This window comes from Ranitomeya variabilis, chromosome 3, assembly GCF_051348905.1.
Source record: "Ranitomeya variabilis isolate aRanVar5 chromosome 3, aRanVar5.hap1, whole genome shotgun sequence".
In the NCBI taxonomy this organism is placed as follows: domain Eukaryota; kingdom Metazoa; phylum Chordata; class Amphibia; order Anura; family Dendrobatidae; genus Ranitomeya; species Ranitomeya variabilis.
In genome coordinates this window covers 256308480-256326530 of record NC_135234.1, presented here as the reverse complement: position 1 = coordinate 256326530, position 18051 = coordinate 256308480, and the positions used below count along the sequence as shown (strand labels likewise).

Sequence of the window (18051 nt, the reverse complement as noted above, 5' to 3'; positions counted from 1 at the left end):
ACAAGTCTTAGGGCTTGTTCACACCATCCTTTTTTTTTCTGCGGATTTTTCAGGTCCTGATTTGGAAATCCCGCAGTGCTAAACCGCGGTGGATTTCCCTGCGGTTTTTTGTGCGGTTTCTCCTGCAGATTCCACTGTGGTTTTCCGACTGCACTTTCCTATTGGTGCAGGTGGAAAACAGTTGTGGAATCCGCAGAAAGAAGTGACATGCTACTTCTTTTTTTCCGCAGAAAATCAGCGCTGATTTTCCAGCAGAAAAAAGGATAGTGGGCACAGCGGATTTGGTTTTCCATAGGGTAACATTGTACTGTACCCTGCATGGAAAACGGCTGCGGATCCGCAGCAAAAACCGCAGCGTGTTAACATAGCCTTAGAAAATGACGTCCTTTTTTTTTTTTTTTTTTTTTTTTTCTTAAACAAACTTTTGGATTTTTTCTTTCACCACTTAAATAAAAAAGAACCTAGCCATGTTTGGTAAATACGAACTCGTAATGACCTGAAGAATCATAATGGCAGGTCAGTTTTAGAATTAGGTGAACACGGTTAAAAAAAAACCTAACAACCAAAAGACAATTGTGGAATTTCACTCTTTTTGCAATTTCACCGCACTTGGAATTTTTATTTCCCGTTTTCCAGTGCACGACATGGTAAAACCGATGGTGTCGTTAAAAAGCACAACTCGTCCAGCAAAAAACAAGCCCTCACATGGCCATATTTACAGAAAAATAAAATGAAATTATGTCTCTGGGAAGAAGGGGAGCAAAAAACGAACACAAAAACGGAAAATGGCCCAGGGGTGAAGGGGTTAAAAAATAAATAGAAAATAGAATTGATTATGTATTTTGTATACTTTGCCTCCCAAAGAGTGTAATAAAAAGTTGCATGTACCACAAAATGTTTTTTGTCATGCAAAAAAATTAGCCCTGGAAAATTGTAAAATTAATGGCTCTCACAGTATGGTGACACAAAAAGAAATTATTTTTTTCAGAATATGGTTATTGTGCAACAATAATAAAACCTAAAAAATATATAAATTTTGGTATGACCTTATTCCTACTGACCCTCAAAATAGAGTTACCGTAATACTTAGTGCAGCACAGTGAATGGCATAGAATTTAAAACAAAAAAAGACACAATTCCTGTTTTGTTTATATTTCCATGAAACGTTAAAATTAAAGTGTAATAAGTTGCATGTACCCCAAAATATGCCACAGACACATCTCACATCTCAAAGCCTACATATGACTGTCAAAACAAATAAAAACCTTATGGTTCCTGGAATGCGACAATAATAATAATTTAAAAAAAACATTGTCATAATGGACCACACTTACTGCATTACCATAGTGTTAGAGACAATGTTCACACCATCAGCATGCCCGTGTTAAAGGGGATGTCCGGCCTTAGGTGACAAGTCTGCAGTCACTTTACTGCAGACTTGCGAATCATTACATTGCACACACTGTGTGCAGTGAGGATTTTCCAGTGATGGGAGTGAGTAGTCATGAGACCGCTATGCGATTTGCACCTTTATGGCTACATTTGGGCTAGACGTATTCAGTCTAGAATAAATAATATAGTTAATCTGTTATAAAGCTTCTTCTATCCTTTGCAATGTTAAAGGGGTTCTCTGGGATATAAAACTTTTTTTTTTTTTTTACTGTCCCTGCCCTCATAAACTACGAAGATGAGATGGCCAGTGCACTTTAATTATCGTTAGATCACTTGTAATTCTGAGTGACAGGAGCTGCTCTCCACTGCTTCCCCCATCCGTCCGGGATATTACGTCACACATCAGTGTTCAGCTCCTGGCTCTCTGTAACAGCCAGTCTCAGATTAGATTCTTTACAGAATGTGAGAAGGTCACTGGTAAAATATTGGAGGGGAGGGAGATGTGTCACTTAGGATCTTGGCCTCAGTGATCTGAACCCAGAAGTATGCTCCAGCATGTTATGTACTGAGAGGGGTTAATCGTCGGTAATAGGGCTGGGTTTTGGTGAACAGCTGAAGACTGGGTGGGAGGCTGTCCACCATATCTCCACCCCAGGGTTTAGATCAGAAGGGAAATATGAGGCCTTTTGATTCATTCAGTGTTTTGTGTGTCTGGAGATGAAATCTCCAGAGCTGTGCTCCTGTTAGAGACCTCAACATTGTATTTTTTTTTTTCCTGAGTGGGCAAACCCTGCAGCCACACAGACTGTACTGTATGCTATTTTGTTGTTTGCTGTAATGCCAGAAGGGCAGTGTTTGTTAACCTAATTTTGGACTTGTTTTTGCAGTACGTTTTTAATAAACCAGTTGAAAAGTTAAATGGAAATTGCTCTGGTGACAATGTCTTTGAGCAGCCAAGTGAGTCGATCTACCACAATAGATACAGCTATTATGAAGAGACTGGATGATAGTAACAGCATGGAGCTGCACACTTTTGGAATATCCCAGACCGAAGGGCGAGCAGTGAAGAGAAGCTCCTGTCACACCTTCCCCCTGATAATGTCTCCCTGTCTGCAGTCGGAGGTGAGGGGACATGGCCTGCTCATGGCTTTTGATAGCAGGAGCCATCACCCTGATAAGGTCTCCTTCACTACAGGCCATGCCCCCGCCACGCTCTCTTACCTTAGACTGTAGGCAAGGAGACATCAGGGGACTTTTGTGACAATAGCTGTTCCTCACTGCTCACCCCACCGCCTGAGACATTACAGCAGTGTGCAGCTGCAGCTCCATGCTACTACTATCAAACAGTACCCTGATAATAGCTATTTCTCTGCAGAGAACAGGGGGCATGGCTGCGCTCCCTCTTCTCAAGCTGGCTGTTACAGGGGGGGAGCTGAACAATGGTGTGTGAGGTAATGTCCCAGATAGGAAAGGGGGAGCAGTGAGGAGCTGCTCCTGTCACACAGAATTACAAGAGTTATAAAGGTACTAAAACTGCACCTCATCACCTCATGGGCATCTCATCTTCATATTTTGAGGCAGGAACAGTACAAAACTTTTTATCTCCCCGGAGTACCCCTTTAAGTACCTAGACTACATCGATTCCATCCGTGTGCTGTACGTGTTTTTCATCGACCCATAGACTTGTATTGGCTCTTTTCATCCGTGATACTGGAAAAAAACGGGCATGTCTCCCATAAGTTTTACATGGATGCACAGCATGTGAAAAACCAGACATGTGAATAGTAACATAGTGTATAATGAATACATATCGTATCCATGAAAAACCGGAATAAAACAACATATATGTCTAAATGAGGCTTACATGTAAATTGTTTAATCTGTGTTCTGTGTTTCAGACATATATGGTATGAGTGACTAAAGAGAATCTAAACCTTCTTGCTATTCCTGACCAAAATGAATTCTGCGTGCTGGATAGTCGCATCTTCTACAAGGACCAGATTATGTCATAGACGAAGGTAGGTATATTTTTTCTTTTTTTCATTTATACTTCAACTTGGTGACTGCTGCTACAGCGACTGCTATTCTTCCACATGTACCCAGAGTTGCAGTTAGGTTTTAAATCACGCAGGACACACATCCAGATAGGTAAATACTGTGGACAAGGGAAAAAAATTGTATATTGGTGTGTGTGTGTAGGGTGAGAGGGGTGTGCACTTTTTTCAGCGAGATGGGAAAAGGGTTAATGAGGAGCAATTCTGCATCAAATTGTGCTCTGCTAAACTACCTTGTCATTTTCTTTTAAAAGGATTCTTATTGAACAGAGGAGTTGGTTCAGAAAAGTGTCAAAAAAGACTGAGCAAGTTGAAGCTTGGAGCAATTCTGGGTTAAGAAATTCCATTACAGAACCATCTCCGTTTTCTCGTAGCAGCATATTGAAAAAACTCTACAAACCGGTTCTGTTTACTGTCGGGGTACGTGTTACTTTACCTTTAAGAAGAGTACGAGATGATGATAAAAGTAGGGCCATCATCGTGCCATTATTGACCCCCTGTAGGAGGGTTTCGCTTCAGTCACGCTGCCAACGTCAGACCATCTAGCTGTACACTAAGGGGGCGAGTTGGAGAAGACACTCTTGATTCTTTACCTGGCTCATGTCTCTTAATAAATAGGGCGAGGTGTGTAGTGGCGCGCGCCGCTATGTTCATCTCAACACAAATCATACTCCAACAAACCTCGCGTTTGTGCAAAAAAATGCAACTTTTCAGAAATCAGAATAACTGAATTCCATTATTTATAGGGTTCATGATTTATCTATGTCCAAAACTGTAAAGGCATAAAAATGGTAAAAAAAAAATGTAATGTATAGAGAAAAGCACACTTGTTGAACACTGACTGTTCATCCAAGAAGCCTCACTACAAATCGTGTACTGGGGTATCATACAGGGGTTCTGACATAATAAGCTGGAGATTTCCTCCCTCCCCACACTTCTCTTACAGTGGGTAAAATAAGTATTTGATGCACTGACGATTTTGTAAGTTTTCTACAAAGAATGGAGAGGTCTGTATTTTTTATCAGCTACACTTCATCTGTGCAAGACAGTGTAAAAAAATTCACATTGTATGATTTTCATGTAATTAATTTGCATTTTATTGCATAAAATTTCATACAATAGAAAAACAAGTCAGTATTTGGTGCTTAGTTCTGGCTGTGTCATGCTGGAAGACCCAGCCACGACCCATCTTCAATGCTCTTACTGAGAGAAGGAGGTTGTTGGATAAAATCTTGCGATACATGACCCCATTCATCCTTCCCTCCATACGTGCAGTTGTCTTGTACCCTCTGCAGAAAAGCACCATCAAAGTATGTTTCCCCCACAATGCTTCACAGTTGTGACAGTGTTCTTGCTTCTGTACTCATCCTTTTTCCTCCAAACACGGCGAGTGGAGTTGATTCCAAAATGTTCTATTTTGGTCTACTCTGAAAAAATGACCTTCTCCCATGCCTCCTCTGGAACATCCAGAAGGTCATTGGCGAACTTCAAACGGGCCTGGATATGTGCTGGCTTGAGCAGGGGGAGCTTGCATGCCTTGCTGGATTTTAGTCCATGATGACGTAGTGTGTTACTAACAGTAATGTTTGAGACTGTGATCCCAGCCATCTTTAGGTCATTGACCAGGTCCTCAAGTGTGTTCTGGGCTGCATCCTGACCTTTCTCAGAATCATCCTTACCACACGACGCAAGATCTTGCATGGAGCCCAAGACTGAGGAAGATCGAAAGTCATCTTATGTTTCTTCCATTTTTTAATCGTTGCACGAACAGTTGTTGCCTTTTCACCAAGGCGTTTGCCATTTGTCCCGTAGCCCATCCCAGCCTTGTGCAGGTCTACAATTTTGTCCCTGGTGTCCTTGGACAGCTCTTTGGTCTTGGACATGGTGGAGAGTTTGGAGTGTGATTAATTGAATGTGTGGACAGGTGTCTTTTATAGAGGTAATGAGTTCAAACATGAGTAATTAATACAGGTAATGAGTGCAGGAGGCTTCTTAAAGAAAAACTAACAGGTCTGTGAGAGTCAGAATTCTTGCTGGTTGGTAGGTGGTCAAATACTTATTTCATGCAATAAAATGCAATTTAATCATGTAAAAATATACAATGTGATTTCCTGGTTTTTATTCTGTCTCTCACTGTTGAAGGGTACCTACGATAAAAATTACAGACCTCTGCATTCTTTGTAGCTGGGAAAACTTGCAAAATCGGTAGTGTATCAAATACTTATATTCCCCACTGTACATAATTAGATTGCTCAATAATAAAAACAAAGAAGTGCTTCACGTAATAGGGAGATAATCATACATGGTAAAGAATAAAATAACATATAGTGTCTACCACCAAGAAGCCGGACCAGTGTAAATATATATGGACAGTCGGAAAAATATCAACCACAAACGAAAGCACCACAAACCGACCATGCAGTCCAAAAAATTATTATTTTTTATTTTATTAATAAATAATTCCAGATAAAAAAGTACAAAATAGGGAAATCAATACAGGTACAGAATATAGGCCAAAGTGCCAAATATCTAAATGGTATAGGACAAAATATATGAATAAAGAACAAGGACACACAAGGACACACAATCAAGATAAAATGTAATATAAATATGACTGAGTAGACACAAACGTGTATGAGAAAAATCAGTCACACCACCGCCATTCTTCCTGCCTCTGGACCCACAGTGTCTTTAGGGATCTTATCCCCAATCCGTGCTATTCCAGATCCTCGCACCCTACTTTATTTTCCAGTGGAGCCACTTCGTCCTCCTTGGACATTGTCTTCTTCTCACAGTGCCCTCTACTCTAAAGTGAGGTTTGATAAAGGCCCAACAAGGGGTCGAAACGTTACCTGAACACTTGATTGTATCACTGTGGTGTTCCCTGTTAATAATTAAAAAATTTTCACGTTTATGACTCAAAATCCAAATCTGAGTTCGGTTGTTTTCTTTGATTATGAGAAAAATCAGAACACTATAGGAATCATAAGTACATGAATACCAGGTGTATGCTGACAGGAAGTCTCAGTGAGTATCATTATAATTGCCCTGGTTTTGACTAGTGGGTGTGATAGAACTAAAAATGGGTATAAAAGCAGCAAAGACACCCTTAAGTGTCAAATTACAAAAGTGTAAATAAAAAATAACCGTAGTGCAAAAATAACAATACATCAATCATTATCATATATTAAAAACGAAGTGAAATGCTGCATGAAATAATGACACCATGAAGTAGGTGTGAAGGAGAGACAAAGTACCGTATTTTTCGGACTATAAGACGCACTTTTTTCCTCCAAATTTGGGAGGAAAGTGTGGGTGCGTCTTATAGTACGGATATAGCATGTGGGGAGGGGGGCAGCAGCGAGTGGGATCGCACTGTTATCCCACTTCAGGATGTCCCGCTGCCTGGAATCAGCTGCTGGGGAAAGCACATGGCCCCGCTGATTAAGTGCAGTGAATATTTATTAGCTGCTCCCCGCCTACCGATCAGCTGAGCGGTGAGCAGGGAGCAGCAAATGAATGCTGCACTTAAGCAGGGACACAGTTTCCCCAGCACTGATTCCGGGGAGAATCTGTGTGTCCGGGGGAGGAGGAGGCAGCAGCAGGGGCCAGGAGATCGCTGCATACCTGCCTGTGCTGGACGCTGAGCTGTGCAGGAGGACCTGTGTGATGTCAGAAGTGGGCGGGCTGGAGCATCACATGGCAGCTCAGAGCCCTCCCTCTTCTGACATCATCATAGGTCCTTCAGACTCCCACCTAGAATCTGCAGCTTCCTCTTATGTCCTGCGCTGTGGAAAGGCAACAACAACAGGGAGGGCTCTGTGTGTGTGCAGCCATGGGATGCTCCAGCTTTTACCTCACCACAGTGTGGCTGGCTGCCACAATTAAGAGGTCAGTCTTTACAAAACACAATAAAGCACTCTGCCACTCCTTTGGTGAACTATAACTCCCAGCATGTCATAGGATCTGCAGGACATGCTGGGAGTTATAGTTCTCCCATGGGATTTTAAAGCAGCACTCCAGTGTTATTTTGCAGTGCTGGAGTGGTGCTTTCACTATAAGCCCTGTGCACACATTCTTAGGGCTCATTTCCACATGCGAGGCACACGTCCGTATCTCGCATGTGGAAACCAAGCTGTGGAGCTGGCACTCCAGAGCGGAGCGTGCGGCCGCATAGGAACACATGGAGCTGCACAGCTCCGCTCCAAAGTGCCGGTGCCAGAGCTTGGTTTCCACATGCGAGATACGGACATGTGCCTCGCATGTGGAAATGAGCCCTTATACTCACCCTCCAGCGTCTTCATATCGTACTTCACAGACACCACACTGGTCCCGCAGCTTCCAACATAATAACATACTATTATATATAATAACACCACATATAATAGTATGTTATTTATGTTATTAAATATTTTACCACATTTTTTTTGCTTCAAATATTTTTTTCCCTATTTTCCACCTCTAAAACCTGGGTGCGCCTTATAGTCCGGTGCGTCTTATAGTCCGAAAAATACGGTAATCACTGTGAAAGAATTAATCAAAAAGTGAAAGCAGTGCATAAGATCACTCACAATGAGATAGCAGGTTCCTAGCTCCAGAAAGGCGTCCTCCCCAACGCGCGTTTCGGCTCTTTGCCTTCGTCAGGGGGTGTCATTATTTCATGCAGCATTTCACTTCGTTTTTAATATATGATAATGATTGATGTGTTATTTTTGCACTACGGTTATTTTTGATTTACGCTTGTTATTTGACACTTATAAGGGTGTCTTTGCTGCTTTTATACCCGGTTTTAGTTCTATCACACCCACTAGTCAAACCAGGGCAATTATAGTGATGCTCACTGAGACTTCTGGTCAGCATATACCTGGTATTCATGTGCTTATGATTCCTATAGTGTTCTGATTTTTCTCATACACATTTGTGTCTTACTCAGTCATATTTATATTACATTTTATCTTGAGTGTGTGTCCTTGTTCTTCTTTTTTCATATATTTTGTCCTATACCATTTGGATATTTGCCACTTTGGCCTATATTCTGTACCTGTATTGATTTCCCAATTACGTACTTTTTTATCTGGAATTACATATTAATAAAATAAAAAATAATAATCTATTGGACTGTATGGTCGGTTTGTGGTGCTTTCTTTGTTTGTGGTTGATAATTAGATTGCTGAAACAGTCACCAACATATAAAGCAACATACAGCAAGCTGTCAGAAAAGGAACATAATGAGACCAAAAAAAGTTGTTCAATAAAAAGCCAAGTGTCAACCGGAGGTACATGAGTAGGTCAAAGGTCAAAATAGACAGTGGTGATTCCTTGATGAATTTGGCGTGTCTTACTAGTGCGAACCTTGCCTGAAATTGTATTTTTGTAAGGCTATGTTCACACATTGCATTTTTCCTGTGTTTCTTTCACTGCATCAAAATCTGCGAACAATACGCACATTGTTTCATGTTTTACATGCATTTTCTGCAACATTTTTACCTACAATTTTCACTCATTTACATGAGTGTAAAGCGCTGAAAGAATTGACATGCTGAGTCTTGTGTCTCAAAAGAGCAGCAGGGCTCAACATTCACGCTGTAAAGAAAAAAAAAAAAAAGCAGCTTGTGCATGAGATTTTAGAAATCTTATTGATTATGCTGGTGCTCTAAAATGCTGCATAGTTTGCACACCAAATATGCTGCCAATTGTGAACATACCCTAAAGGCCTGGAGTAACGTTTCTGGTTTAAGGTGCACCATAGTACACCACAACTTATAATGAAGTTGTCAGGTGAGCCCCATCCTATTCGGGCTCCTCTGCAGCTCTGCCCTTTTTGGGGGAGCTGACTGAAGCAGATGTGAAAATGGCAAAAGTCAAGACAAAATGTGGTAACACTTGAAGGTGTTTTATGCCCATCAAACACAGACATATATGTAGGTGGATATATTTATATCGGCTAAAAAAAAACATAGCAGATTGCTTTATGTCAGGATGAAGAGCGTTAACAAAGTACTGTACTAACCCCTGTACTCAGTTTTCAGGTTGTTCTTTTGGAGCTGCTGCAATTTGGCAATATGAGTCCTTAAAGAGTAGAATGAAGAATTATCTAGAAGACGTTCGAGCAGACTGGTTGGAAAAGCTACGGCCAGCCAAACATGGAGACTTCAGGAAAAAGGTCCATACTAGTTTTTATTCCTGATTTAGTCATTAGTAGTTCATACTCTATGGTAGTCCTACAGGGCTAATTCTACTCATATGTAAGAGGTACCAAAAAAAAGGTCTTGTATTGGCCAATCTGCTGCATCATTGTCAATGAGGACCTATCATTGGCCTGAAATAAGTCATATTTACATGGTGCAAATGCCACTGTTCTCCTGAATCTGGTGTTGCCTTTTTTTTCCATCATACATGACGGCACCACGAGAGAGGGGATCCGCCCATCAAGGACAGGAAACCTTCAAGATAAAAGGGGCGGCTCCTCTCTCCCCATCAGTTGGTTTCCTGTCCTTGACGGGAAACCCTCAAGATGAAGACTTCTGATGAAGACATAAGAGGATGCCTGGGCCTGGGTCAGGTGGATTTGGGCAGGCGCTAGTCTGCTGCACCCGTCACCAGGTACCGGTAGTCGCCTCGGGGGCCATGTATATCCATGCCCCCCCTGAGAGAAGCATGGCCACAACCTGTGAGGCGAACGCCCGGGTGAAGATAGGGCCTCAGAGGCCATGGCAGTGTATCCTCCCTGATGCTGCCGAACCTGTCACTTTTAAGTCCTCGGAGGTCAGTCTTTGTACCCTCCCTGCTGACCCATAGTGGCCATGCAGCCTGTGAAGCACATCGGTGCCCGGGCAAGATAGACTCCTTGGAGGTACTAATGCCCTCCCTGTTGAGCACATGGTACAGTCACCCCCAACCCCCCCTCCCCCCACAGCTTGGACGATATGTGGGGTACCTGCAGACAGCGTGGTGTTTCCTTCAGAGGAATGGATGGAGGTGGCGGTATTGTGGGGGTCAAGGCACTGGTGAGTACTTGTGTAGCCGGCGCCGCGGTCACATTCCCAGTTCTCCATGTGGGGGACCAAAAGCCTCCTTGGCTTGCGCTGTATACCGCGCGGGCAGAAGAAGGAAGCGCACGCATGCGCCCAGCACCTGTCTTCACACGGAACCTTAGTGTGTGCCAAGAGGGACAGAAAGCATCAGCGCGCACAGGAAGTAGCGGCCGGGTACGCGCTTAGATGCGGTGACCAGCGGAGGCAGGATCAACCAGGTGATCAGTGAATTAGAGCGCACACCGGATGTGGTTGCCGGGTGCGCGCTCAGGTATGCGGCCTGGAGAGAGCGCGCACCGGAGGTGGTTGCCGGGTGCGCGCTCAGGTATGATTTCATTGCGCAAGCGTTGCGCTGGGCGGCCGGCAGAGGCAGGTGATTGATTGCATCTATGAGCACCGGAAGTGGTGCAGGCAGGATCAGCCAGGTAATCAATCATGGCAGGTGCGAACATGCACCTGATTACTGAAGCGACCAGTAAAGGCAGGATCAACCAGGTGATCCATTAAAAAAAAAAAAAAAGGGGAAGTGAGTATTTAAACGAACCAGAGGTGCTGCCCTGTGTCACTAAACCAGGCCAGGTTTGATTGTGACTGCTCTTGTTACGTGGTTGTGTGTAAGATGGAGAGCTTTTCACCAGAACATTTAATGCCACAGCAAGAGGTGCAGGAGAGGCGGTCTCGCTCAAGTGAGAAGAGCCAGATCCGCCATGGCAGCAGCAGAAGCCGCTCGGACAGCGTACGGACGGATCGCCATGCCAAGGAGGGGTCCCTAGTCTCATTGGGAGACACGGAGAGAACCAGCCAACCTCTGGATCCGGTACCCGTACTTTGAAAGCATCCGAGTGGTGAGTGAACTTCGAGAAAGTCCAGCACGCTAATGTCTGTTCTATTCTCTTCTCTTATCTCCGTCTTTCCCCTCTTTTCTTACATACATTGGGGGGTGGAGTATAGGAGGTCCCCAAGAAGTGTAAATCAAAGGCTAAAAACAAGGAATGTCCCTTATGCAAAAAAGCGTTAAAACCATCCTGGAATAAAAATCTGCATCAGGATTGCATTAACAAGACGGTAGCGGAGGAAAACACCCTCCTTTACAGAGAGTCTAAGATCACTGATCCAATCAGAGGTCTGTAGGTCTGTAAAAGCATTGCAGACAGCCGACACAGATACCAGATCTAGGGACAGATCCAGCCCCTCAGTAGCATCCCAAAGAGATTCCTCGGAGTCAGAGGGGGACTCAGATACAGCTCGCTGCTCAGATAGTAGCTCAGAGGAGGAAGACACATTTCCAGCCGAGGCTACGGATAAGCTTATTAAAGCTTTTCGCTCTACCATGGGGCTGGTAGATGAGAAGGCAAAGAAGACAGCCCAAGAACATATGTTCAGTGGTCTGCAAAAGAGAAAACGGAGGTCATTCCCTATTAATGAACAGCTACAAGAACTGATTAAAAGGGAATGGCAAAAACCGGAGAAAAGGTCCCAGATAACCACCTCCCTAAAAAGGAGATATCCTTTTGAAGAGGAGGCGTCCTCATCTTGGGATAGAGTTCCGAAGATTGATGTGGCAATTTCAAAACTTGCCAGAAAATCCTCCCTGCCATTCGAGGATCTAGGTTCTCTAAAAGAACCTCTGGATAGAAAAGTGACGGTTCCCTGAAAACAGCATGGGAAGTCTCAGCAGTGGCACTAAGGCCAGCTATCGCGGCCACTTGTGTAGCCAGATCTCTTAAAATCTGGATAGACAACCTGGAGGAACAGGTAGAACAAAAAGTTCCCAGAGAAACTCTCCTAGAGGCAATACCAACCATGAGAGCAGCGGCAGTGTTTCTTGTTGAAGCATCAGCAGACTCGGCTAGACTGGCAGCTAAGTCAGCAGCTTTAGCCAACACAGGACGCCGGGCGGTATGGCTTAAATGCTGGCTAGGAGATACACAGGCAAAGATGAAGCTTTGCTCTTTGCCTTTTGAGGGGAATTTACTGTTTGGACCGGCATTAGACAAGGTGTTGAAGAAAGACGGTGATAAAAAGAAAAATTTTCCAAAACAGCCATTTCAGTCCTTTCGGCGCTCCTTTCGGAGAGGCCAAAAATTCCGAAGGCAGCAGTATAGAGACCGAGACAGGAGCAACTTCGATAAGCGGTCCAGGGGAGGAAAAAGCTTCTATTTTGGCAAGTCCCCCAGGGACACCAAGAAACCCTCCCAGTGACGGTCCTTCTCAGGTGGGAGGGAGGCTCTCTCTCTCTTCCTTCCAGCCTGGGAGAGGATCTCCTCCAGCGTATGGATCCGACAGATCATAGGATCAGGCCTAAAACTAAAATTCCACCACTGGCCTCCAAGAAGATACATGCAGACCCCGGTACAGTCCTCCCAAGAGAAACAAGACAGTCTGGAAGGAGAAGTAACATCACTCCTAGACAAGCACGTCTTGGAAGAAGTTCCAATAGAGGAAAGGATGGAAGGATTTTATTCCCCCCTTTTTCTCATAAAAAAAACAGACAATTCTTGGAGGACAATAATTTAAAAGGCCTCAACAAATATCTAATAATTCCATCTTTCAAAATGGAAACCATAAAATCAGCGGTGAAACTTATATATCCTCAGTGTTACATGTCCGTCCTAGACTCAAGGACGCTTATTATCATGTCCCAATCAGACAACAAGATCGTCAGTTTCTCAGAGTGGCAGTTCAGATGGGTTCCCAGCTACGTCACTTTCAGTACAGGGCTCTGCCCTTTGGGATAGCAACAGCCCCACGGGTGTTTACAAAACTGATTGCAGAGGTCACAGCACATCTCAGAGAAAAAGACACTCTGATAATACCCTACTTAGACGACTTCCTGATAGTGGGGAAAAACTTTTCTCACTGTCAGGAGCAAGTCAGAATAGTGATGGACACTCTACAGACACTAGGATGGCAACTGAACCTCAAGAAATCCAAACTAGAGCCAGCAATGGTCCAGAATTTCCTAGGGATAACTGTAGACTCCGTGGCGCAGGAATGTCGCCTCCCAGAGGAAAAAGAGGAAAAGATCAAACAAATGATTATGTCCACATTAAAAAAAACAGAGATGACTTTAAGAAGAGCCATGTCGGTGTTAGGGTCTCTAACCTCCTGCATACCGGCAGTAAAATGGGCCCAGTTCCATGCAAGAGAACTGCAATGGTGTGTGCTGCAGAACGACCTGGAACTTCAGGAGCAGCTAGAGCAGAAGCTCATTCTCCCACTCTCTGTACTCCAATCACTCAGATGGTGGTTACAGATAGTCGTCTCCGAGAGGAGTTCCCTGGACATACACAGCCTCCAAAGTAATCACAACGGATGCCAGTCCATGGGGGTGGGGAGCTCACTCGGACACACTATGGGTCCAAGATCCCTGGGCTCAAGAGGAGAAAAATCTATCCTCATAGCGATCGAAAAAGCGCTAAAGAGGTTACTTCCACACTTGGCAAGGCATCATGTGAGAGTCCTATCGGACAACCGAACAGCGGTCGCATACGTGAACCACCAGGGGGGCACCTGTTCTCGGTCACTGATGCACATAACCAGAAGACTCATGACTCTAGCCGAAAGGCATTTCCTTTCATTATCGGCCCTGCATATTCGAGGTGTGGACAATATAAAGGCAGACTTTTTAAGCAGGAACCACTTAAGGCAAGGGGAATGGTCCCTAAAAAAGTAAATTTTTCAAAGGATAGTGCACATGTGGGGAAGACCCAGTGTAGACCTCTTTGCCTCAAAAGCCAACAAAAAAGTTCAAAAGTTCTGTTCCCTGAAACCAGCAGACAGGCCATTGGCAGTAGACGCCTTCAGCATAGAATGGACGTCAGGACTCCTGTATGCCTTCCCACCGATATGCCTAATCCCAGCAGTTCTGAAGAAGATCAGGGAGGACAAGGCCAGGGTAATTGTAATAGCTCCCTTCTGGCCAAAAAGACCATGGTTTTACTGGCCGAGAGTGATGTCAGTGACGGACCCGTGGGTTCTTCCGGAAGACAAGGACCTTCTAACACAGGGTCCCTTCAACCACCCGCAGAATTCCGGGCTACATTTGACAGCCTGGCATTTGAACGGTCGTTATTAGAGAAAGAAGGGTTCTTAGCTGGTTCAATATCCACCTTGCTTAAGTAGCAGAAAACCAGTAACGACCAAGATCTATGGGAGAATATGGAAGAAATTCCTGTCCAGTTCAAGGCCAATACGGGAAGGGGAGGTCCCGATAGTGGCAATACTGGAGTTCCTGCAAAAGAGCTTAGATCTGGGGTTAGCTGTTAGTACCCTCAAAATACACATTTCAGCCTTGGCAGCCTTATTCAACTGTGACCTGGCAAGCAATAGGTGGGTGGTGAGGTTTATCCGAGCCTGTAGTAGAGCTGACTCTGTTCCATCCCCTACTCCTCCACCATGGGATCTAAATTTAGTATTGACAGCTTTGACAGAAAGCCCCTTTGAGCCGTTAAATAAAACATCAGATAAAGTACTAACATTAAAAACAGCTTTGTTAGTGGCACTTACATCGGCCCGTAGGGTTGGGGATTTACATGCGTTGTCAGCTGACCCCCCTTACACACAAATTATGGACAATAGGGTTGTATTAAAATTAGATCCGGCATATCTCCCCAAAGTAGTATCGAGGTTCCATAGGGCTCAGGATATAACCCTACCTTCTTTCTGTCCCAATCCTAGTAACAAGAAAGAGGAGAGACTCCATTGCCTAGATGTCAGGAGATGTATCCTACAGTATTTAGAGATGACAAAATCCTGGAGGAAACAGAGGGCTTTATTTGTTTCATTTCAGGGGTCAAGGAAGGGCCTTAAAGCCTCAAAACAGACTATCGCTAGATGGGTGAGAGAGGCCATTATTCTAGCGTATAGTAGTGCAGGCAGGGTTGTTCCACAGGGTCTGAAAGCCAACTCCACGAGGGCCATGGCGACGTCGTGGGCGGAGAGAGCAGATGCTACCATCGACCAAATCTGTAAGGCGGCCACTTGGTCCTATACGTCTACATTTTTTAAACATTAGGCTAGACCAAGCAGTGATCCCTCCCTAAAAAAGAATACAAATCTCTGTAACTCTCTCGTGGAGCCGTCATGTATGATGGAAAAACACTGGTATTACATACCTGGTAATGTGTTTTTTCATGAGACATGACGGCACCCTTATATTCCCACCCTTTTGATCACGTCATTAGTTGGGTGCATTATTAGCATTATTTGTATTATACACTCCCTGGGGTATCGGTGAATAGAACCGTATAGGATGTATTATTTATGTGTACACTAACCAGCGGATTTCCTCTCGTACTCTGTAAAACAACTGATGTGGAGAGAGGAGCCGCCCCTTTTATCTTGAAGGTTTCCTGTCCTTGATGGGCATGATCCCCTCTCTCGTGGTGCCGTCATGTCTCATTAAAAAACACATTACCAGGTATGTATTACCCGTGTTTGCTCGTGCTCCTCTTTTCCCTGAGATTTGACCGTCTCTTCCCTAAAGATATGTCTATTCTTTTAACCTTGGCCTCCTCTATGGGAGACATCTTTAGGATTACGCCCAGTTAACTAAAAAGACTAAATTTACACTATATACAGAAAAGAAGGGGCCAGATCTCAGAACTGAGGGGCACAAAAAATAACACCTGATTCAGGAGAACAGTATAAAGACACCAGGTAACAACATTCATATATAAATAATACAATAAGGTATGATTATACACTGCTAATTCTTTGTGCAGCAAGCTCTAAAAAAACAAAACCGCTTTTTCACATGGGGTAGGGCTGGGATGTCAAACTCAAATACACAGAGGGGCAAAATTTAAAAGATTGGACAAAGTTGCAGGCCAAACTTGGTATATATATTTCTTTAATCTACAATTGAGGAAGTTTTTCCTCATCATCAAATATGATGAAACTCCACATGCACGGTATGATGACCCTACTGTTCACCCCCCTCAACCCTATAGCAAAGTATGGCTACCCCATCACAGTATAATTCCCCAACTGTAACCCCCACACAGCCCTCCACATTATAATGGACCCCATATACCGTAGTTCTCCATACAGCATAATGATAATATTTATTTCTATAGCGCTAACATATTCCGAACTACTTAACATTTTAGAGGGGACTTGTTCAGGCAGTAAAGACGTTACAGGATAGCACAACACAACAGATACCAAAAGGAGTTAGGGCACTGCTTACAAGCCTTCAATCTGGATCTGACATAGTGCTCCATACATAGTGTTCCAAACAATATGCAGGCCCAACATAGTGCCTCAGTGGTCCACACTTTATAATGACCCCACATATTGTTCAGTACAGTATAATGGGCCCCACGTAGTGCTCCATACAGTATAAGGAGGCCCCACATAGTGCCCCATACGGTATAATTGGGCCCTACATTGTTCTCCATACAGAATAATGGGTCACATTAAAAATAAATAAATACTCATATCTCCCCAGTTTCCTGCTGCTCCTGTCTCGCCCGTGAGTGCTCTGAAGCTCTTCACTGCTCGGAACAGGGAGCACTTTGTAATGACTTTGTTGTGCCTGTTGAGACGTCAGACGCAGAGGTAGAATGATGGCGGAGGGAGCATCAGCTGACGCTCCCTCCTCCATCATTGCTTTCAACTGTATCAGCATCCAGGCCATAGAGTCGAAAGCGTGATGCACTCCAAATATACTCACCATGCGATCCATATTTGGCTCGCAGGCCAGAGTTTGACATATGTGGCATAGGTTGAAGTTTGCAAAATGTGAATGGGGCATCCTTTGATACATAGATCCTTCAAATTGCCGTCGCATCCACATAGTAAATGTGAAAAAGCAAAACACACAATTAAAACCATTTAAAAGGCTAAAAGAGCCATGAAAAAATCCCCATTAGACAATAAACAGGGGCAGTTTATCTCCTTAGGAACAGGGCATGGGTTACCCACTATTGCACTTGCACTAAGACCACAATGGTATACCGTTTTATGGCTGTATTCTGTGTTTTTATGCCTCATGATGTTGGATATAGACCCCCTTATTGGGAATTGGTGTCTACATACTTAGGCTCACTTGTTAGGTAGGACGCCACAATATTGCTATATTATTGCCATTTGGTATGGAACTCTCAGCTTGCAATATGTGTGGGCTGTTTTCATTTCTGTCTACCTGGATGTATACATGCCATGAAATATTGCATTATTGGTGAATACAGTGTGTATCTGTGTGGGTTACCTTCATGGGTTGCTCTCTCATTGTCTAACAGGGCAGTTGGCAGCAAAAATGTGGTGTTAGTGCTGATATTTTTTCAACTGGATGTGTACCAATGTTTATATATTTAATTGACACTCCACAACCCGTCCTGTTTATTGTCTAATGGGGATTTTTTCATGGCTCTTTTAGCCTTTTAATTGGTTTTAATTGTGTGTTTTGCTTTGCCTTTTTGTACCATTGTATCTAATAAAATTTATTGAAGGTTGATCCCATTAGTCTGCATATCTTTTTCTCTTTCCTTTCTTTAGTACTTACCTATATGCATATGGTTGATCCCTTATTTGATATTTTATGTGGTGCCCGCTATTTCCTTTTG

General features: G+C 43.7%; 1 protein-coding gene and 1 long non-coding RNA gene across 6 annotated transcripts in view; both read left to right on the top strand.

Moving 5' to 3' along the window:
- Positions 1-18051, top strand: part of LOC143815803 (uncharacterized) — a 397662-nt gene that overhangs the window by 265585 nt on the left and 114026 nt on the right. The gene's annotated exons all lie outside the window — the stretch shown is intronic.
- Positions 1-18051, top strand: part of PARL (presenilin associated rhomboid like) — an 85092-nt gene that overhangs the window by 10516 nt on the left and 56525 nt on the right. For 4 of the 5 annotated variants that reach the window (XM_077295412.1, XM_077295416.1, XM_077295413.1 and 1 more), the window contains exons 2-4: positions 3291-3410; positions 3701-3866; positions 9469-9609. In XM_077295412.1, the coding sequence (XP_077151527.1) occupies positions 3349-3410; positions 3701-3866; positions 9469-9609 (369 nt within the window). In that variant the 5' untranslated portion in view covers positions 3291-3348. The remainder of the gene's footprint in view (positions 1-3290; positions 3411-3700; positions 3867-9468; positions 9610-18051) is intronic. The other variant, XM_077295417.1, reaches the window with a different exon arrangement.